This window comes from Coloeus monedula (assembly GCF_965178545.1).
Source record: "Coloeus monedula genome assembly, chromosome: 28".
NCBI classification, from domain to species: Eukaryota; Metazoa; Chordata; class Aves; order Passeriformes; family Corvidae; genus Coloeus; species Coloeus monedula.
Genome location: NC_138808.1, coordinates 3,628,422 through 3,650,789, shown reverse-complemented (window position 1 = coordinate 3,650,789; position 22,368 = coordinate 3,628,422). Strand labels below are relative to the sequence as shown.

At 54.0% G+C, this 22,368-nt stretch overlaps 1 protein-coding gene across 2 annotated transcripts; it reads right to left on the bottom strand.

The window, feature by feature from the left end:
* Positions 1–94: 94 nt before the first annotated feature.
* TIA1 (TIA1 cytotoxic granule associated RNA binding protein) lies at positions 95–21,880 on the bottom strand. Of its 2 annotated transcripts, XM_082298330.1 has the most exons (13): positions 21,756–21,880; positions 17,520–17,616; positions 16,984–17,077; positions 15,648–15,702; positions 14,896–14,939; positions 13,716–13,803; positions 9,823–9,898; positions 6,483–6,591; positions 5,899–5,994; positions 5,714–5,798; positions 3,063–3,186; positions 2,355–2,494; positions 95–404 (listed from the first exon to the last, which is right to left on the bottom strand). In XM_082298330.1, the coding sequence occupies exons 1-13, from the start codon at positions 21,779–21,781 to the stop codon at positions 284–286; spliced, it is 1,155 nt and encodes a 384-aa protein (XP_082154456.1). In that variant the 5' UTR covers positions 21,782–21,880; the 3' UTR covers positions 95–283. The 2 variants fall into 2 exon arrangements, with proteins under 2 accessions (XP_082154456.1, XP_082154455.1); XM_082298329.1 differs by lacking the exon at positions 14,896–14,939 and having other exon boundaries at positions 16,979–17,077.
* Between the last annotated feature and the right edge of the window lie 488 nt (positions 21,881–22,368).

Below are 22,368 nucleotides of genomic sequence, written 5' to 3'. Positions count from 1 at the left end.
AGAAAATGAAATGAAATAAAATAAAATAAAATAAATAAACCAAAATAAAATAAAATAAAAACCACAAAACCAAACCAAACAACAACAAAAAGGACAAGACAAACCCGAAGGCGGCAGAAGGCGGCGGCGGTGGCGATCCAGCATCTGGGTTTTGTTTTTTTGGGGGAGAAGAGAGGAGGAAAAGGGGGGTGGGGGGAGGATTCTGTCAAATCTCAGCGCTGGGGGAGGGCTCGTTCCATGATGGCCCCGGAGGTGCTGCGGCAATAAATAGCGGGCTGGGGGCTCAGGGCGCCTCGAAGCCCACGCGGAAGCCGGGCTGGGCCGGCAGCACGGCGCCGTTGTGGCCCTGCGCCGCCGGCACGCCGAACGCGGGGCTCATCCACGGCGCCGACGGCGGGCTCTGCCTGCGGGCAACGAGACACGGTGGCGTGAGCCACGGCACTGCGGGCAACGCGGGGCCGCCGGGCCCGGCCCAGCCCCGACAGGCGGCGAGGGGGGGCTCGGCCGCAGTCCCGGGCACTGCCCGGTACACACTGCCCGGTACACGCTGCCCGGTACACGCTGCCCGGTACACACTGCCCGGTACACGCTGCCCGGTACACACTGCCCTCCCTCACCCCGGGCACTGCCCGGTACACACTGCCCTCCCACACTGCCCTCCCTCACTGCCCGGTACACACTGCCCGGTACACGCTGCCCGGTACACGCTGCCCGGTACACGCTGCCCTCCCTCACCCCGGGCACTGCCCGGTACACACTGCCCTCCCTCACCCCGGGCACTGCCCGGTACACACTGCCCTCCCTCACTGCCCGGTACACACTGCCCGGTACACACTGCCCGGTACACGCTGCCCGGTACACGCTGCCCGGTACACACTGCCCGGTACACGCTGCCCGGTACACGCTGCCCGGTACACACTGCCCTCCCTCACCCCGGGCACTGCCCGGTACACGCTGCCCGGTACACACTGCCCTCCCTCACTGCCCGGTACACACTGCCCGGTACACACTGCCCGGTACACGCTGCCCTCCCACACTGCCCGGTACACACTGCCCGGTACACACTGCCCTCCCACACTGCCCGGTACACACTGCCCGGTACACACTGCCCGGTACACGCTGCCCGGTACACACTGCCCTCCCTCACCCCGGGCACTGCCCGGTACACGCTGCCCGGTACACACTGCCCTCCCTCACTGCCCGGTACACACTGCCCGGTACACACTGCCCGGTACACGCTGCCCTCCCACACTGCCCGGTACACACTGCCCGGTACACACTGCCCTCCCACACTGCCCGGTACACACTGCCCGGTACACACTGCCCGGTACACGCTGCCCTCCCACACTGCCCGGTACACACTGCCCTCCCACACTGCCCGGTACACACTGCCCTCCCACACTGCCCGGTACACGCTGCCCGGTACACACTGCCCGGTACACACTGCCCGGTACACGCTGCCCTCCCTGGTTCAGGACAATTCCCGGTTCCTCGGTGGTTCACCGGTTCTCTGTTGGAACTCTCGCCTCCCTGTTTATCCCACTGGTTCTTGTTGGATTGTATCCCCCCCTGGGTGTTTTCCCTTGTTTTCAAATTCCCTATAAACCTGAGGATGAGCCTCAGGGGATGATCCCATCACTTCCCATCCCCATCCCCATCCCCTTCCCCATCCCATCCCATCCCATCCCATCCCATCCCATCCCATCCCATCCCATCCCATCCCATCCCATCCCATCCCATCCCCTTCCCCATCCCATCCCCTTCCCCATCCCATCCCCTTCCCCATCCCATCCCCTTCCCCATCCCATCCCATCCCATCCCATCCCATCCCATCCCATCCCATCCCATCCCATCCCATCCCATCCCATCCCATCCCATCCCATCCCATCCCCATCCCCATCCCATCCCATCCCCATCCCATCCCATCTCATTCTGCTTCTGGAACTTCTAACAATAAACCCATTAGGAGCCAGACCAGAACAGCCTCTCTCTCCCTTTGTCTCCAAGCTAACGGGAGCCGATCCCATCGGTTCCTGCCCTGTTCCCTCTGTAAGAACCCAGCGAGCCACCCCAGCCAGCAGCTCCTTCCTGACCCCAAAATTGCTTCAGCGACCCGCAAGACGCAGCTGGACTCTCTGACCCACAGCTCGTGCACTGAGCACCAGAATTAGAGGGCAAACCAATCCTTTAGGAATTCCTAAACAAACCCTACAGCTCGGCAGGGACGGGGTTCAGGCAGGATCAGGGCGCTCCGGGGCTGTTGTGACCCGCCTGAGCTGGGACGGCCCCGCTGAGGTGCAAAAATCGCTTCCCAGGGGGGATAAAAATTGGGATAAAAAGGGCTCTGGACTCACCCAAATCCCTGCTGGTTCCAGGCCTGGCCGTAGACGCCGTAGGTGGGCACCTGCCAGCCGTTGGGCACGTACTGGCCCAGCTGGGCGCCGCCGTACCACTGTCCCCACTGCCCGTAGGCCGGCGGGTAGCTCAGCTGGTTCTGGGGACAGGGAATGACGGAATTAGGGAATTCTCACCCCCTGCTAGACAGACCTGGTGGCTCCAGCCTGGCCATGGATGTTTGCAGCTGCTCAGGGAATCCCATCCCTGCCCAATATCCGGTCGATCCCCGTCCCGTGCCACGCTGACCCCCATTTTCTCTGGGCCGAGCCCCTTTCCCAGCTCCCTCAGGAATTCCACATCTCTGGATGCTCTCCAACCCCATAACCCATCCCTGGATGATCTCCAACCCCATAACCCACCCCTGGACAATCTCCAACCCCATAACCCATCCCTGGATGATCTCCAACCCCATAACCCACCCCTGGACAATCTCCAACCCCATAACCCATCCCTGGACACTCTCCAACCCCATAACCCATCCCTGGACACTCTCCAACCCCATAACCCACCCCTGGATGCTCTCCAACCCCATAACCCATCCCTGGACACTCTCCAACCCCATAACCCACCCCAGATCCCCCTTTTCTCCAGGCCCAGCCCCTTTCCCAGCTCACTGCCACTCCCCATCCCTGACCAGGCTGAGGAGTGAGCAGGGCACCCCTGACCTGCTGGACAGGGCTGACCATGTCGGGCGTCTCCTTGCCCCAGTAGCACTTCACCACATGGCCCTCGATGGTGGTGCCGTTGACAGAGACGATGGCGTGGGCAGCGCTCTCGTGGGCACTGAACCTGGCGGGGCAAAGGATCGGGATTTGAGCGGGAGGGACTCAGCTGGGAACAACCCCAGAGAGGATTGGGGTGGGTCAGAGCCGGAGGTGTCCCCGTACCCCACAGCGGGTGCAGGATTGGGATTTGAGCAGGAAGGACTCGGGAAGCACACCAGGAACAACCCCAGAGAGGATTGGGGTGGGTCAGAGCCAGGCTGGGTGCCAGAGGTGTCCCCGTGCCCCACAAGCAGGTGCAGGATTGGGATTTGAGCGGGAAGCACACCAGGAACAACCCCAGAGAGGATTGGGGTGGGTCAGAGCCGGAGGTGTCCCCGTGCCCCACAGTGGGTGCAGGATTGGGATTTGAGCAGGAAGCACACCGGGAACAACCCCAGAGAAGATTGGGGTGGGTCAGAGCTGGAGGTGTCCCTGTGACCCACAGCGGGTGCAGGGCAGGATTTGAGTGGGAATGACTCCACCAGGAACAACCCCAGAGAGGATTGGGGTGGGTCAGAGGCAGGCTGGGTGCCAGAGCTGTCCCCGTGCCCCACAGCGGGTGCAGGATCAGGATTTGAGTGGGAATGACTCCACCAGGAACAACCCCAGAGAAGACTGGGGTGGGTCAGAGGCAGAGGTGTCCCTGTGCCTCACAGCGGGTGCAGGGCAAGATTTGAGTGGGAAGGACTCCACCAGGAACAACCCCAGAGAAGACTGGGGTGGGTCAGAGGCAGAGGTGTCCCCGTGCCCCACAGCGGGTGCAGGATCGGGATTTGAGCAGGAAGCACACCGGGAACAACCCCAGAGAGGATTGGGGTGGGTCAGAGCCGGAGGTGTCCCCGTGCCCCACAGCGGGTGCAGGGCAGGATTTGAGTGGGAATGACTCCACCAGGAACAACCCCAGAGAGGACTGGGGTGGGTCAGAGGCAGGCTGGGTGCCAGAGCTGTCCCCGTGCCCCACAGCGGGCGCAGGGCAGGATTTGAGTGGGAAGCACACCGGGAACAACCCCAGAGAGGATTGGGGTGGGTCAGAGGCAGAGGTGTCCCCGTGCCCCACAGCGGGTGCAGGATTGGGATTTGAGCAGGAAGGACTCGGGAAGCACAGCAGGAACAACCCCAGAGAGGATTGGGGTGGGTCAGAGCTGGAGGTGTCCCTGTGGGTGCAGGGCAGGATTTGAGTGGGAACGACTCCACCAGGAACAACCCCAGAGAGGATTGGGGTGGGTCAGAGCTGGAGGTGTCCCTGTGACCCACAGCAGGTGCAGGGCAGGATTTGAGTGGGAACGACTCCACCAGGAACAACCCCAGAGAGGATTGGGGTGGGTCAGAGGCAGGCTGGGTGCCAGAGCTGTCCCCGTGCCCCACAGCGGGCACAGGGCACGAGGCCCCGGTGGCTCCTCCGCGCTGCGAAACTCCCCAAGGCAAGCGGGGAGGTCAGCAAGGAGAGCGGGCAAGGTGGGGATGTTTTACTGGATGGGGGGGTTTGTTATTGATTTGTTACTGATTTGTTATTGAGTTTTTACTCAGTGGGAAGGATTTAGTTAATTTAGTGATTTGTGACTCAATTTTTAATTTTTTAATCGGTTTTTTACTGATTTTTTACTGAGTGGGAATGGTTGGTCAATTTATTCATTTTTTACTCGATTTTTACTCAGTGGGAAGGATTAGTCAATTTATTCATTTTTTTACTCAATTTGTAATTTTTTAATTGATTTTTTACTAAGTGGGAATGATTGGTCAATTTATTGATTTTTTCACTAAATTTTTACTCAGTGGGAAAGATTAGTCAATTTATTGATTTTTTACTTTTTTTTATTTTTTAATTGAGGAAAACCCTCTAATCTGGGAGGCTTCAGTGACTCCTCTGTGCTGATGGAGATCCTAAATCACACAGGGCCCTGCTCCAAGGGGTTTCTGGGGTTTCCCCCACTTGTTACAACCACCAACCCTCCTCAGAGCAGAAACCCTCTAATCTGGGAGGGTTCAGTGACTCCTCTGTGGTGTCCAAGGGGTTTCTGGGATTTTCCCCACTTGTTAAGGCCATAAACTCCTCCTCAGACCACAGGAAGGAAAAACCCTCTAATCTGGGAGGCTTCAGTGACTCCTCTGTGCTGATGGAGATCCTAAATCACACAGGGCCCTGCTCCAAGGGGTTTCTGGGGTTTTCCCCACTTGTTAAGGCCATAAACTCCTCCTCAGAGCAGAAACCCTCTAAACTGGGGGGCTTCAGTGACTCCTCTGTGCTGATGGAGATTCTAAATCACAAAGGGCCCTGTTCCAAGGGGTTTCTGGGGTTTCCCCCACTTGTTAAGGCCATAAACTCCTCCTCAGACCACAGGAAGGAAAACCCCTCTAATGTGGGAGGCTTCAGTGACTCCTCTGTGCTGATGGAGATTCTAAATCACACAGGGCCCTGCTCCAAGGGGTTTCTGGGGTTTCCCCCCCTTGTTACAACCACCAACCCTCCTCAGACCACAGGAAAGAAAACCCCTTGAAATCCAGGACGCTCCCACCCTCGCAAAGCTCCCCTCCCTCCCCCAATCCCGCCGCACCTGACGAAGGAGTAGCCTTTATCCGGGAACACTCGGATCTCCATGATTTGCCCGAAGGGAGAGAAGGTCTGGCGCATCAGCTGCTCTGGAGCAGGAAGGACAGAGAGAGCGGCGTGAGGCAGCCGTGGCTGGCACGGGGACAGCGGGCACGGGGACAGCGGGCACGGGGGCGAGGCCACACGTACCTGTGAGGCCCGAGGTGACCCCCCCGCAGTACACGGTGCAGTTGCTGGGGCTGGACTGAGTGACCACCTCGTCGTAGGACAATTGTTTGGTGTTCGCTGGAAGAGATTGCACGGGGATTTTTAAGGGATGGGATGGGAATTGGGGAGGAGTTTTAGTCCTGACTGGCACAGGACTTGGAGCACAACCCACAAACACCTGCTGGGGTCATGGAGGATCTCTACAGGGAGAGCTCAGAGACCCTTGTAGGGCCTGAAGGGGCTCCAGGAGAGCTGGAGAGGGACTGGGGACAAGGCATGGAGGGACAGGACACAGGGAATGGCTTCCCACTGGGAAAGGGGAGATTGAAATGGGATCTTGGAAAGGAATGAGGGTGGGGAGGGGTTGGGCTGGAATTCCCAGAGCAGCTGTGGCTGCCCCTGGATCCCTGGAAGTGCCCAAGGCCAGGCTGGAGCACCCTGGATCAATGGAAGGTGTCGCTGCCCATGGCACGGGTGGCACTGGGTGGGCTCTGAGGTCCTTCCCACCCCAAGGACAGCAGGATCCCCTGCCCCAGGAGCTGCCAGGGCACAGGGTGGGCACCTACTCTCATAGGTGCTCTTGGGAGCCGGAGGTTTCCTCGTGGCCCAGTTGGTCCGGATCTGCCGCCCCCCGAGCCACTGCCCCCCCATCTGCTGGATGGCGTTCTCGGCGTCCTGGCACGAGAGGGAGACAAAAACCCCACTGCTGGCACCGGCTCCTTTGGGACAGAGCCACGGGAACGACAGCACTGCCCTCCTGAGGGACCCATCCCTGCAAGCGTCCCTGGCCAGGCTGGATGGGGATTGGACGTGTCCCTGCCCACAGCTGGGGTGGCACTGGATGGGATTTAAGGTCCTTTCAGCCCAAATCGTTGTGGCATTCTGTCATGGGTTAGCAAGCACAGTCCTGGAAGTGATGTCCTTGCCAAGGGGTGCTTACAGCTTCCTCTGTGACCTGACAGGACCTAGCAGTGGCCAGTTTGAATATGGACAATTCGTTGAGCCACTTAAAGCTGTGACCACCTCTGTGATGCTAACTTAAGAACAGAAGCCCTGAGGCGGAGGCTCTGTCTCGTTTCTGGTGTTGGGACAGGTGGCTGCGGGCCCCGTGCGGGGGCCAGTGGGCCATGACCATCCTGGAGCCAGTGGCCCTGTTCCACCCACGTAACCCCCCGGAGCAGCTTGGCTCTCCCCCCTCTCCACTGCAATAAGCCACATTCCAGCTGCAAGGCCGAGGTGAGATTGACCCTTTTATTGCTGTGAAGAGCTGTAAACCTGAGGGAAGAGAAAGAGGAGATGCTTAAAGCTGAAATTCTGTTGTAAAGCTATGATATATCAGAGTATCCTGCTGTAATTTCATGAAGATCTGGGGGGTGGAGTGTTCAACTCGTGAGCAAAAGCACCTGCGCTGAGATAGGCAGAGGCTGACAGAGCTGTAATTTCATGAGAAGTTTGGACAGGGAGAGATGGACCAGATGAGGACTTTGGCTCCAAATGGGAAAGGAGAAACCTCAGTTCCTAGAGATGCTCCCAGAGACAGTCCTAGAGATGAAGATGAGGAAGACCCTTTGCTCCCAGGAAAGGAGAAGGGCCTCTGTTCTTAGAGATGAAATGCTCCCAGAGATGGGTGAAGAGAACTTTTATTTCTGAATGGCTCAACCTTAAAATTGTACCCCAAAAAAACCTCCAAGAGTGGACCCTCAAAAGCAGTTGTTGGGAAAGCTGCGAGTCAGGGAAGGGACTCACACGCAGGCAGAGAGACTCCTCCTCCTAAATGGACTGAACAATATTTGGAAGTGGGTGGCTCTCTCGTTGTGATGATGTTTTCACAGCACGAGCAAGAAGAGACTTCTCTTTCTAAATGGACTGAACAAGGTTATTCTGGAAGGGGTAAAGACTGAACATCTCAAGGGTTGTCTTTTTCCATTGTCAGTGGGAGAGGGGAGGAAGGTGGGGGGAGGAGGAGAGCTCTGAAGGTGTGGTATAATTTTTTTTTCTTCTTTTAGGTCTGTTCATAAACTTCTTTCTATTCTTTCAAGGTTGGTGCCTGCTTTGTGTTTCTCCTAATTGTTATCTCACAGAAGATAAACAGTAATGAGTATTTTGGACCAAACCACTACACGAAATTGGTGTTTCTGCCTGGTTACAAACCCAACCCGCTACAGATTCTGTGACTTCTGTGGATTTAGGAACAGAGAGAGAAGCTTGCCCTTGTCACAGGCAGGGAAACCCCAGTGAAAATCAGCTGGGGAAGCTCGAGAGCGTGACAGAGACTCAGCTGCTCACCGGAGAGGGAAATGAAGGGATCTTCCCTTTTAATGGGGAAAGAAACAGAAGGAAATGAAGGAAATGAAGGAGGAAATGAAGGAGGAAATGAAGGAGGAAATGAAGGAGGAAATGAAGGAGGAAATGAAGGAGGAAATGAAGGAGGAAATGAAGGAGGAAATGAAGGAGGAAATGAAGGAGGAAATGAAGGAGGAAATGAAGGAGGAAATGAAGGAGGGAATGAAGGAGGGAATGAAGGAGGGAATGAAGGAGGAAATAAAGGAGGGAATGAAGGGATTTTTCCCATTTATTGGAGAGGGAAATGAAGGGATTTTACCCATTGATTAAGGAAATGAAGAGATTTTCCCATTTATTGGAGAAGGAAATGAAGGCATTTTTCCCATTTATTGATTAAGGAAATGAAGGGATTTTTCCCATTTATAGATGAAGGAAATGAAAGAATTTTACCCATTTTTTGAGGAAGGAATGAAGGCATTTTACCATTTATTAATAAGGGAAATGAAGGGATTTTACCCATTTATTGAAGAGAGAAATTAAGGGATTTTACCCACTTTTTGATCAGGGAAATGAAGGAATTTTACTCATTTTTTGAGGAAGGAATGAAGGGCTCTTATCCATTTATTGGAGAAGGAAATGAAAGGATTTTACCCATTTTTTGAAGAGAGAATGAAGGGATTTTACCCACTTTTTGGAGGGAAATGAAGGGATTTTACCCATTTATTGGAGAGGGAAATGAAGGGATTTTACCCATTTTTTGGAGAGGGAAATGAAAGGATTTTACCCATTTTTTGGAGAGAGAAATGAAGGGATTTGACTCATTTTTTGGAGAAGGAAATGAAGGGATTTTACCCACTTTTTGATGAGGGAAATTAAAGGATTTCCCCCATTTATTTAAGAAGGAAATGAAGGGATTTTACCCATTTAGAAGGAAAGGAAGGGATTTTACCCACTTTTAGAAAGGGAAATGAAGGGATTTTACCCATTTATTAATAAGGGAAATGAAGGGATTTTCCCCATTTATTTAAGAAGGAAATGAAGGGATTTTACGCATTTTTTGGAGAGGGAAATGAAAGGATTTTACCCATTTTTTGGAGAGAGAAATGAAGGGATTTGACCCATTTTTTGGAGAAGGAAATCAAGGGATTTTCCCCATTTATTTAAGAAGGAAATGAAGGGATTTTACGCATTTTTTGGAGAGGGAAATGAAAGGATTTTACCCATTTTTTGGAGAGAGAAATGAAGGGATTTGACCCATTTTTTGGAGAGAGAAATGAAGGGATTTGACCCATTTTTTGGAGAGGGAAATGAAGGGATTTGACCCATTTTTTGGAGAGGGAAATGAAAGGATTTCCCCCATTTATTTAAGAAGGAAATGAAGGGATTTTACCCATTTAAGAAGGAAAGGAAGGGATTTTACCCACTTTTTGAAAGGGAAATGAAGGGATTTTACCCATTTATTAATAAGGGAAATGAAGGGATTTTCCCCATTTATTTAAGAAGGAAATGAAGGGATTTTACGCATTTTTTGGAGAGGGAAATGAAAGGATTTGACCCATTTTTTGGAGAGAGAAATGAAGGGATTTGACCCATTTTTTGGAGAAGGAAATGAAGGGCTCTTACCCATTTATTGAAGAAGGAGACGAAGCCGTAGCCCTTGGACTTGCCCGTGGCCATGTCCTTGACCACCCGTGCATCCCTAAAAAGCACAAACAGGAGCCAGCTCAGCCCCCCCAGCCCAGCTGGGGCAGGCTCAGCTCCACCTCTTCCCCTGCACTGCTCCCTGCACCAGCACCACACTCAAAGCAAAAAAGGCTCCTTGTCTACACACAGCTCGGCTAAAGGAGCAAAATTAAACGTAAAACATGCAAATCAAAGAGCTTCTCTAACAAATGGCTGCGTTTTACAGCTGGCTCCTGCTCCAGACACTGTCACAGGCTGGGAAAGACACAAAGCGTGGTCAAAGCAGCTGTTTCAAATCACTTCAGGAGCTTGGCTGGCTCTCTGGAACCATGCAATTTTTTAAAAGTCTTAATTTATTTGCCAACACATTCTACCTGCTCATTCCAAAGATTGAATAGAAAATAAAAGTTAAAATTAAAAAATAATAAAAAAAATAGGAATTAAAAGGCATACGTCGCCTGTTAACTGAATTCTTTAATTCTCGGGTCAATTCGTTACCCCCTTTTTGGGCTGTGGGCAGCTGTAAATTTTGAGAGATTGATATTTCAGAAATTATTGAGGAAAAGAAAACATATTTCAACTCTTCAAACCACACATCATCGGCACAACAGCAATCAAACGGGAGTGATTGGAACTACGAGGTGTAGGAAGCAAAAGGGCCGGGGGGAAAAGGGATAAAATGGATAAAATAAAATAAAACTACAACGTTTGTCCACTGTGAAGCTTGTGGTTAGCCATGGAATGCTGTCCATTCTTCAGGGACACTCTGCAAAATAACCAGAGCCCCGTTATTTGGGATTGAGGTAGGAGAGATCCCAGCTCCAGAGCCAAAGGCACCGGTGGCACACGGCGCTGCCCGGGCAATCCGGGCACAAAGGCAGCCTTGGGGGGACGTGTCCTCAGCCCCAGGCCACCCTCTGCTCCCCTCCCCACAGGGAAAGAAACAGAAACAGCAAAAAAAAAACCCAACCCCAAACCCAGTCAGGAAATGATGGAAGTGAAATGAGAGGGGGCAGAGAAACCAGCAGAGCACGGGCACAGCGCTGAGCCACGGCGGGCACAGAGTTCGTTAAGGCTCGGAGGTTTGAAGCCTAATTAAGAGTAATTCTGGCACCCACAGAGGCAGATGCCTGAGGAAAACACCTCTCCAAAGCAGCAGGGATATTTGTTCTCGGTTACATCCCTCTTCCTCTTGAACTTTCCTTGAATTTGGGTCCAAAGTCCCAAATTGCCTGGAAAAGCCACTCAGGGGGGCTGAGCTGGGCTTGCTTGAGAGGGAAGAGGGGAAAAACTCCCCTCTACTCATCCTCAACTGAAAATTTGGGAATAAAGACTCGAGAACAAGTGAAGACATGAGCAGAGTGAGCACAAAGGGAGGGAGAGGGTGTTTGACAGGGATTCAAACCAGCCAGAGGCCAAGAATCACCCCAACTCCTCTCTGTGCTCATCATGCCTCGAGGTCACCAGTAAAAATCAGTTTAGCACCAGTAAAGATTCAAATTAAAAGGAATCAATCAGGAAACAGTCAATTAGCAGCACATTTCCAGAGGTGAGACACAGCTGGAGAAGTCACTTCATTCCACCCCGTGGTTTTCCAGGTGGAATTTAAATAAGGAGAAAATCTGGGTCCTTTGGGGTTTGGAACAGGAGTTCAAAAGGGAGAATTCTGCTTTTTGGGGGAAAAAAACTTAATTTTCAGGTTGGATGGTGAGTCTGAGCCAGTGTGAGCTTCATTCCCTTCCTGTCAGCACCGGGCAGGGACAGCTCTTGTAGGGGAAAAAACTCTTCCAGGGAAGATGGGACAAAGGGCCTGGCCCCAGCTGTGGGGTCGGGAGGGAATTTGGGGGTTCTGGGGGACTTTTGTGCAAGGTGCTCACTGCCACAGGGATGGGAAACTCTCACACCAACACCCTGCCTGCTCCTGCCGCCCTCCTGCACCATTCCAGCTGTGCCAGCCCCTCAGCCCTTCATCCAGCCACATCTGGCCACAGGTTGGACCCCCTGGATCCTCATCGCTTCTGTTCAGCCACATCTGGCCAGAGGTTGGACCCCCTGGAGCCCCATCCTTTCCCTCCGGCCACATCTGGCCAGAGGTTGGAATCCCTGGAGCCTCAGCCCTTCCATCTAGAGGATGAACCCCCTGGAGCCCCATCCCTTCTAGTCAGCCACATCTGGCCAGAGGCTGGATCCCCTGGAGCCCCATCCCTTCTAGTCAGCCACATCTGGCCAGAGGCTGGATCCCCTGGAGCCCCATCCCTTCTAGTCAGCCACATCTGGCCAGAGGCTGGACCCCCTGGAGCCCCATCCCTTCTAGTCAGCCACATCTGGCCAGAGGTTGGATCCCCTGGAGCCCCATCCCTTCTAGTCAGCCACATCTGGCCAGAGGTTGGACCCCCTGGAGCCCCATCCCTTCTAGTCAGCCACATCTGGCCAGAGGTTGGAATCCCTGGAGCCCCATCCCTTCTATTCAGCCACATCTGGCCACAGGTTGGAATCCCTGGAGCCTCATCCCTTCTATTCAGCCACATCTGGCCAGAGGTTGGACCCCCTGGAGCCCCATCCCTTCCATCCAGAGGATGAACCCCCTGGAGCCCCATCCCTTCTATTCATCCACATCTGGCCAGAGGTTGGAATCCCTGGAGCCCCATCCCTTCTATTCATCCACATCTGGCCACAGGTTGGAATCCCTGGAGCCTCATCCCTTCTATTCAGCCACATCTGGCCAGAGGATGAACCCCCTGGAGCCTCATCCCTTCTATTCAGCCACATCTGGCCAGAGGTTGGAATCCCTGGAGCCCCATCCCTTCCCTCCAGAGGATGAACCCCCTGGAGCCCCATCCCTTCTATTTAGCCACATCTGGCCAGAGGTTGGAATCCCTGGAGCCTCATCCCTTCTATTCAGCCACATCTGGCCAGAGGATGAACCCCCTGGAGCCCCATCCCTTCTATTCAGCCACATCTGGCCAGAGGTTGGACCCCCTGGAGCCCCATCCCTTCCATCCAGAGGATGAGCCCCCTGGAGCCCTCCCTCTGCACTCCCTGGTGCCCCTGAGCTGCCCTCAGGGGACGTCTGAAGCAAAAAATCCCATGTAGAGAACTTTTTAAACCTTCTAATAAAAGCAAATCAAGCTGGCACGAAAAGAGGAATAAACTGCAACTCTTGAGGGAGGGGTGGGGAGAAAAAATATAAAGCAACAAAAACCAAACTTACTTCAATTAAATGCTTCACTACCCAACACTCCAAAGCACTCTATGTTCTTACATCCAATGTCCAGTACAGACAACACTACAAGGAAAATTAATGGTTTACGTTTGGGGGCTGGAATGGAGGTGCTGCTCCTCGCTCTGCTGCAGGCTGGCAGGGACAGGCTGGCAGGGACAGGCTGGCAGGGACAGGCTGGCACCAGCGTGGGACACGCTGGGACCGTCCCAGCTCCCTGACCCAAAGGGTTTGGATAAAGCTGTGGGGCCTCAGGACAAGGTGATGCTGCCCCAACGTGCTCCGAAAAAATGCTCGTTTTTCAGGGGAATGGGAATTAACTCCATCAAAAATGCTGGCTGTGGGTGGCTGGCAGCAAAAATCCGGAGTGCCAAGGGACTCTCGGGGCAGGGAATGCACAGCCCAGGTGCAGGACCTGCATTTTCCAGCTTTGCCAAATGAGGCAAGGAGGACAAAGCCAAAGCAAGCTGGATTCAACTTTCCTGGGAAAGCAGAAGAGAGGGGGATAAAGGATGTGGCTGTGGGAGTGTGTCCCTGCAGTGCCACGGTGACCCTCACTCCAACACGAAGCTGCCTCCACTCAGGAGCTGATCTGCCCTAAAAAAGGACTTACGAGATTCTTCCAAAGGGAGCGAAGGCTGCTTTGATGTCTTCAGTTGTGATTTCGGGGCTGAGGTCTCCGACAAAGACGTGGAAATGGTCTTTGGGGGAAGAAGAGAAAGGAGGATTCAGTGGTTGAAGTGAAGAAATGAAGTGTTTTACTCTGAGCAGAGTAAAGAAACTCTTCTACAAAGCCCTTTATTAAAACTCCAGCTGCTATTCAAAATACATTGTTAAAAAGCACAAAAATACCTATTAGACACCACAAAAACCCATCCTGGATGCTACAGGAAGAGCAGAGTTCGCTGTGGAACAGAATTCCTGCTGTTCCTGACAGCCCCTGCGCCTGGCAGTGCCACAAGCCCGTGATTTGAAGGACACACATTTGGATCTCGAATTTTACAATCTGCTTTTAAGGCCTGCCAGCATTTACTGCACAAATCTGAGATTATTTACACTTGGTGTGCCCAGTCCCCAGGAAAATCTGTCTCCCTGGGCCAGCATTAAGCTGTGATGTGGAATCCTGCAATGGTGGGGTGGGAAGGGATTTAAACCCATCCAGTGCCACCCCTGCCATGGGCAGGGACACCTCCCACTGTCCCAGGCTGCTCCAGCCTGGCCTTGGGCACTGCCAGAGATGGGGCAGCTGCAGTGAGCCAGGACTGAAGGTGTCAGGATGGAAAGAGGGATCCCTTCCTGACGAAAACAGGCACAAAAGGCCTGAATCCGAGGAGTTTTCCATCCCAATCCTACAGTGTGTGGCACAGATTGAGCTGTGCCACAGCAGGCACCACCCTCTCCACTCTGCTCGGGCACTGACAGGGTTTAGCCCCATCAGCCTGAAATTCCAAGATTTTCTGCACAGAAATAGTTGGGAGTGATGGAAGCTGTTTTGGAAGGAGCCTGGATGCTGCCAAGGAGCAGCAGCCCTGCTGGGAGATGCTGAATGTGCCTCAAAAGCACAGAACGAGCCTTTGGGGTTTAAATCACAACTGCCCCGGTACCAAACAGCCACGGATTTGCACCAACCCGAAACTCTGGACACCAAATCCCTTCCTGATGCTACAGGGAAATGAAAGGGAAGTCTTTCCATAAAAAAATAAATGGAAAACAAACCAAAACCCCCCAAACTTAGCTTCAGGGACCACCCTGGAGATCCACCATTTGATGTTGAAGAAGAAACAATTAATTACCTTGTGAACACTGTGCGAACCTGATGGCAAAGATCAGATTTGCCCTGAAGTTTAATTAACACAAACACAATAAATAATTAGGATTCCAATCAAAACCATTCCCACAGAGCTCTGTGTGGTGCATTTCTGTTTAAGAACTTGCACAGCTCAGGGCACAGGTGACATTGAGCCAAGGTTTTAAAAGGTTGAAATTTTAGCTAAGAGAAGAAATTGGCATTAATTAAGACACAAAGTAGAAAAACAAAAGATAAGTTAATGACTATTAGATGCCTAAGCTAGAGCCAAGTGATGTATTATTTGCCATGATATTTTTAAGTTTTCTTTCTAGAAGGAAACAGAATGAATGAACTCTCATCAAAACAAACCGCAACCAACAGAACCAAGAACAGCACCCGGGGCTTGTAACAATTAATCAAAAGTAGGAGATCTTGGGCTGTGCCAAGAGGTCATGAAGGCAAGGAGGTAAAAAGGTCACGGTGAGGAAGATGCTCCTGACTTCATCCTTCAGGAGCAGTGACCCAATTTGAGAGAGAAACTGAGGTAATGACCTCATTTGCATATAAAGGGAGGTGCCGGGGCCACACAAACCCGGAGTGAGTAACAACCAGAGAACAGAGAACCTGGCACTTGGCTGGCATGTCCCATGCTGCTCCCATGCCACCTGCCAGTGCCTGGATAAACACCCCACTGTCTAACTTTAATTAGAGGGGCTTTTGTCCGTGGATATTGGGATTTAACCAATCAACACTTACTGCTGGTGTCTTTCTTCTGGCTGCTGGGGGTGGTGGCCCAGTTCACTTTGACCTCCTGCAAATGGGAATGACACATCAGGTTTGGTAAATCCCTAAAAGGTCAGACACATCCAGTGCTTAATTCTGGCTTTACAGGGCCCCCCCAGGTGCAAGGCTGGGGTTAAAACTCAAGTTTAAGATGTTTTTCTAGGGAGAGGGTTTGTTCTTAAATTAACAGGGGCTGGAGGGTGTTCACCTGGAGAACGGAGGGATCCAGAGAGAGCTCAGAACCCCTTGCAGGGCCTGAAGGGGCTCCAGGAGAGCTGGAGAGGAACTGGGGACAAGGCATGGAGGGACAGGACACAGGGAACGGCTTCCAAATGTCTTTGGGGTGAGCGCGAAGAGGATGGGGACAGACCCTTATCAGTGGTGCCCAGTGACAGGGTAAGGGGCAAGGACTGAAACATGGCAAGTTCCACCTCAATATGAGGAAAACAAGAAGGAAAATATGAGGGAAAACTTTCCTTTGAGGCCTGGAAGAGGCTGTGGCATCTCCTTCCCTGCAGACACCAAAACCCTGCCTGGACACGACCCTGTGCACCCTGCTCTGAATGGACTTCAGGACGGGATCATCTCCGGAGGTGCCTTCCAACCCCACCCACTCTGGAATTCTGAGATTTTTCTCCAAGTTCCACATCCCCAGCTCCCTCTGAACTCCTCCCAGGACCCTGCACTCCTGCTCCCGACACTCGGAACCTCTCCCGACACTCTGAACCTCTCCCGACACTCCAAACTCCTCCTCCCGACACTCGGAACCTCTCCCGACACTCTGAACTGCTCCTCCCGACACTCGGAACCTCTCCCGACACTCGGAACTGCTCCTCCCGACACTCTGAACCTCTCCAAACACTCTGAACTGCTCCCGACACTCTGAACTGCTCCTCCCGACACTCTGAACTGCTCCTCCCGACACTCTGAACCGCTCCTCCCGACACTCTGAACCTCTCCCGACACTCGGAACTGCTCCTCCCGACACTCGGAACCTCTCCCGACACTCCGAACCTCTCCAAACACTCTGAACCTCTCCCGACACTCTGAACTCCTCCTCCCGACACTCTGAACCTCTCCCGACACTCTGAACCTCTCCCGACACTCCGAACTCCTCCTCCCGGCACTCCGAACTCCTCCTCCCGACACTCCGAACTCCTCCTCCCAGTCAGGTCCCATCAAGATCTCCACCCCAAACGAAGAGTCCCCATCGCTCCCAGCGGGATGTGCCCCTGGAATGCCCGCAGGGCCCCTGGCCCAGCCCGTGTGGCAGCCCAAACTCACCCCGGGCCATGGCAGCTTACCTTACCCATTATCTTCCTGCCGTTCATGGCGGCCAGCGCGGCGGCCGCGTGCCGGTGCTCGTAGAACTCCACGAAGCAGTAGGGATCATTCCCAGCTGTCTGAGACAGGAAACGAGCCCGGGATTAGGGATACAAGCCCGGACTCTGGCTGCTCTGCTCTGCCTCTGACTGCTGACACCTCCACAGCCCCGTGTGGACAAGTTTTCTGACTCTACAGGGAGAGTTTTCTTACTCTTACTCTACTACCAATGCTCCCAGAGGTTTCAATTCTGCTTTAGAAAGGTAAAGTTATGGTGAAGAATTTGTAAAACCTCATTTACAACCTCCCCATGATTTAATGAATTCATTGTCCCTCTCCATGTCCACCCATCCTTAAATTTACCACCAGGCATGTGGCAGAAATGATGCCAAAAACACCTGACTGCATCTCCAGATTTATTTAAGGTGGCTGTGTGTTTCCAGAGGAATTCCCAGACCCACAAGCACAGCCTGGAGCCAGCAGCTCCCAGGAACAGGGAAATCAGAGGATTCAGGCTCTTACATCCATGATCATCTTGCAGTTCTTGCAGGGTCCGATCTGGCTGAAGAGCTGGAGGATCAGAGCCTCAGTCACGTCCCGGGAGAGGTTCCCCACGTACCTGAGGGTCAAACACAGGGATGGAGACGGATGTTGGACACGCTGGAACCTGGGGAGGGGCCTGGGATAAGGGATGGAGAGATAGGAAAAGGGGGAATGGCTTCCCGGTGCTGGAGGGCTGAGTGAGATGGGATAATGGGAAGGAATGAGGGTGGGGAGGGGCTGGGCTGGAATTCCCAGAGCAGCTGTGGCTGCCCCTGGATCCCTGGCAGTGCCCAAGGCCAGGCTGGAGCACCCAGGGACAGGGGGAGATGTCCCTGCCCAGGGCAGGGGTGGCACTGGGTGGGTTTAATGTTCCTTCCCACCCAAACCGTTCCATGATCCCATGACTCCATGAACTCGACCTTCCAAACTGATTTCCCAGTACAGACTCCAGTTCCCACATCCCTACACCCATTTATTTCCCAGTACAGAAACTCCAGTTCCCATATCCCTTCCTGAGCACCACTTCCCAGCTGCCCCAGCAGCTCAGGCTGGTGTTTGCCCACGTTCTACACAACATTTGGTCGGTTCCTCCCAAAGCCCTCAGGTTTTGGAAGCACCAGATCTGCCTGGAATAACCGAGGGCCAACGTGCTCGGGGGCACACATTCCCAATTCGGGCACGGATCAGCCTCCTCAAGCACAACCACATCCCAAATCCCCACTCCCACCTGGGATTTTGGCTTCCTTGGCCACGAAGCCCATCCGTGACCCACGGGTGGCTGCTGTTGTTGTTGTTGTCGAGCCCAAGTCACGGGATTTTTATAAAAAGCCCAGTGAGAAACCTCAGCCCCCGAGGTGCGGCCGCAGCTTCCCGCAGAGGAACGTCCCACGGGAAACCTCTGCCACGGGAATCCCGGCCAAAACCGCTCTGGAGCACCTGCAGTGCCCCCCGAGCTGCTGCCAGAGGGGCAAAGGGGCTGTCAGGAAAGCACCAGCAGCAGATCCAGGCTCTGCTCTGCTCCTGCTGCTGCCACCAGGCCGGGAAGGTTGGGTCACGCAGGGAATGTGGGAAGGAGACAGAGTTTTGTGGCAGGAAGGGCTCAGACAGGAGCTCTGTGTTCATCATCCGGACAACTGTTCAGCCAGGAGGCAGGATTGGGTTTTAAAATCTCCAGACAGACTTTGGAGGACAATGTCTCGCTCTGAGTGAGCGATTCTTGCACTTCTGACAAGTTTCCTTAAAAAAAGGGAGGGATTAGAGCACTTCATTAAAGTAATTAACACCAGGACATTGTCCCCACATCAAGTCCAACTGAGAGGGGCAATCAGAGAGGCTGGAAAAGACCTCCAAGATCAGAGTCCAACCTTTGACCCATCACCACCTTGTTAACCAGAGCAGAACTAGCAAGGCCTCTCTTTAACTCCCTCTTTTTTTATATCTTATAATTATTTGGATAACAGCTCAATGGAAGCAGCAGAGGGATGAGCCTCACGTGACCTTCTGGGTCCCAACTAATTAATTTGTGACTGGAAGATTCCCAAACAGCGGAATCAGGGTCCCTGACCTCTGCACTAATGGGATTTCATCCCCACAAACAGGCGTCTCCTGAAGCATTCCTGACCTCAGCACTGGGTTCAGCTGCAGAGAGCAGGTTTTAGGGAATTCCCAACAGCCCCACGGAATCTCTGCATGCCCAGATCTTCCCGAAGGCATTCCCTCAAGGATCCACTGCAGGAATACGTGTGCACACACACAGAGCGTGCCAAGGCGGGTGGGGAACACCCAGAGCTGCAACCCCACTCTGTGCCATGAACTGTTGCCTGACTTTTCCATGGAATTTCAGTGCTGCTCCACGTCCCACGGAGCTGGCACAGGCAGGATCCAGCACACCTGGACCTTGTCCTGGGTCACTCACACACAAATAACCCAGCACCCAGGTGACCCAGCCAGGAAACAACTGAGGAGAGCTCAGCCCTGGCTCTTCCTGCACCTCTCCCACCCCTCTCTTTCCTGCTAATTGGACGAGAATCCAATTAACGAATCAGTGGATGACTTTGCCGATGAAAGGCTGTGTTATCCAAGTTTATCTCGAGAAGCCCAACCCAACTGCTGCCAGCACTTGTGCGTGCTTCAGACCACAAATTGATTTAATTTAGGACACGTACGCCACGTGCACCCACACAAACACAAACAACAGGACTCTGTCGCCTCCAAGGCTGCCTCATAACTGCTCTGCAGATCCATAACCTGCTGCTGAAAGTGCCTGTCAAGGAAGGGGACTGCCCACGGGAGAAGGAGCTGCCTCTCCAGGAATTCATTTACACGAGGGAAAACAGCTCCTAACGAACACAGGGCTCTGCACCCCTCTCACTAAACATGGGTGAGGTGGGAAAGGCAAAACCAAGGAGTTCCTTCCAGGAATGTCTGTGATCTGCTCCAGAACAACAACTAAAGGAAGGAAAGGACAGGGTGCAGAGGGCTTTGGGGGCCACACAAGTGAGGGAGCCCCCAAATCCACACCCAGGAGGGTTTTCTGGAGCAGAAATCCTACAGAAATCCCCGTGTGAGCGTGGATTTAAAGATCACCTTTAGCTGCACCTTCTGCCTTCACCTGCTCCTTCTAAACCCGACCTGTGACACCCAGCTGGTGACAACTCCCTGTGTGAGCCCAGAAAGTCACTGGAGTCAGAGAAATCTGTGCTGTTGCTCAGTCCTCAGCTGTTTTAGGGCTGGACTTGGTGATCCTGGAGGTCTTTTCCAGCCTCACTGGCTCCCTGTCCGTGCCACCAGCCACACGTGCTCCAGGACAGGGACCTGCTTTCCTTGGCACATGCTGAGGCCACCAGACCCCACACGACCCTTAGGATGGGGGGAAAACATCTTCCCAAATAAACACACAAACACACCAGCGGCTCTGTGTTTGCAGAGGCCAGGAATAGCTCCCCAAATGTGGGAAAACACCGGGATTTGGGTGGCAGAGAGTGGTCACTGCTCAGGACAGCTGGGGTGAGGCACGTCAGGGTCTTGTTGTCCTGTGGTCACTCGGCCAAGTCACTTCTCAACCCCTGGGGAGGGGCAGCAGTCCAAGGGCACAACATTCCCTCACCTTGGAATGATTCCCTCTCCCTCCTGTCTTTCCTGCTGCACTAGAGAACAAGGTTTCTAGAGGTGGGATGGGAAGACTGGAGCCTGATTTCCCTGATCCAAACACAGGAAAACTACTCCAGATAACACCTGCCTGGGAAAAGGAGGGAAACACAGCCCAGGTGTGCACAGGAGCTGCAGGAAACAGTCAGGTGTGCACAGGACCAGCACCTTTTGCTAAAATCCAACCTAAACCTCCCCTGATGTGGCTTCGTAATTCATTCCTTGGGAAGCAACAGGTTCAGAAAGTGCTTTGAACACTGGGACAAGCATTGGATCCATGGGCACCAGCAATCACGGAGGTGCTGGGCATGGCAGTGGGGCTCCAGCTGCTTGCCAGCCAGTCGCTCACAAAAACCTACATGGATCATGCAGAACGACAGGATCATCACCATGGAATGGTTTGGGGTGAAAGGGACTTGGATCATCCAGTTCTATCCCCTGCCATGGGCTGGGATGGATTGGGGAGGAGGGGACAGACACCTTCCAGAGCCCCTTTCCCTCCAGATGTGAGCGTGGATGTACCAGGGAGGGGGGGACACCTTCGACACTGCCCTTCCCTCCAGATGTGACCTGGGATGGACTGGGCAGAGTGGCACACACTTCCCAGACCCCCTTTCTATCCAGGACAAGGGGGGACACACCTTCCAGACCACTTTTCCCTCCGGATGTGACCTGGGATGGACTAGTAAGGGGGGACACACCTTCCAGACCCCTTTTCCCTCCAAATGTGAGTTGGGATGTACTGGGGAAGGGACACACAGCTTCCACACAGCCCTGTCCCTCCACATGTGAGCTGGAGGCCCAGGGGAACGCCCGGAGCGTAGGGCAGGCCGGCGGTGCCCAGCACTGGGAACGGGGAAAGGGCAGGAATACCGCGGGAGCCGGGCTCCCCCCGCTGCCGGAGGGAGCCGGCTACCCCTCAGCCCCGGGCGGGGGTCGCTCCCTCAGCACTGCGGGCGGCTGAGGGTCCGCGGCGGAGCCCTGAGGGGCCCGTCCGTGAGGCGACCCCGGGCCGCCCCTCCCCGCGGAGCCGGGAACAATAGGCGGTCTCGCCCCCTCCCCACTCACAGGGTCTTGGGCATTTCATCCTCCATGGCGCCGCCGCCGCCCGCCCCGGCTCTTCCCGCCCGCCGGGGCGGCCCCGTGAGCCCTGGGCAGCCCGGGCAGCCCGAGCGGCGCCGGCCCCGCCGGCGGACGGTCCCGCGGCGGCTCCTCGCAAGATGGCGGCGGGCGGGCGGGCTGAGGGGCCGGGGGGGGGTGGGAGGGGGGGGGGGGGGGGGGAAGGAGCCGGGGGCGGGAACGCGCGTGCGCGGGGAGAGCGCGGGAACGGCGCGGGGACGCGCGGCCCGCCCGCCTTGGCCGCTCCGCGCATGCGCGGCCGCTCCGCGATAAAAGTGGTGAAAATTGATTTAAAATAAAGGCGTTAAACGTAAAGGGGTGAGAAATGGAGGGGTTTAAAAGAAAAGGGTTCAAAATGAAAGGGTTAAAAGAGAAGCGCTTAAAAGCGGGGTGAAAAGGTGCTGGCGGGCGCGGGGGCATCAGCGCGGGGAAGTGACAGTAAAGGGGTGAAAATAAAGGTGTTGAAAGGAATTTAAAATTAAGGAATTAAAAAGAAAATAACTAAAAGTACAGGGGTCAAAACCGCGGTGGAAAGGGATATGGGAGTCAGGGACGTGTGGGC

Bases quoted from the DNA above. Each gene is read 5' to 3' on its own strand.
- TIA1 (XM_082298330.1), bottom strand. From the start codon at position 21,781: ATGGAGGATGAAATGCCCAAGACCCT. The intron at 9,899-13,715 runs GTAAGTCCTTTT...TGTGCTTTTTAG, and splicing joins GCTCCCTTTGGAAGAATCTC to GGATGCACGGGTGGTCAAGG. The intron at 405-2,354 runs GTGAGTCCAGAG...CGTTGCCCGCAG, and splicing joins TGGAACCAGCAGGGATTTGG to GCAGAGCCCGCCGTCGGCGC.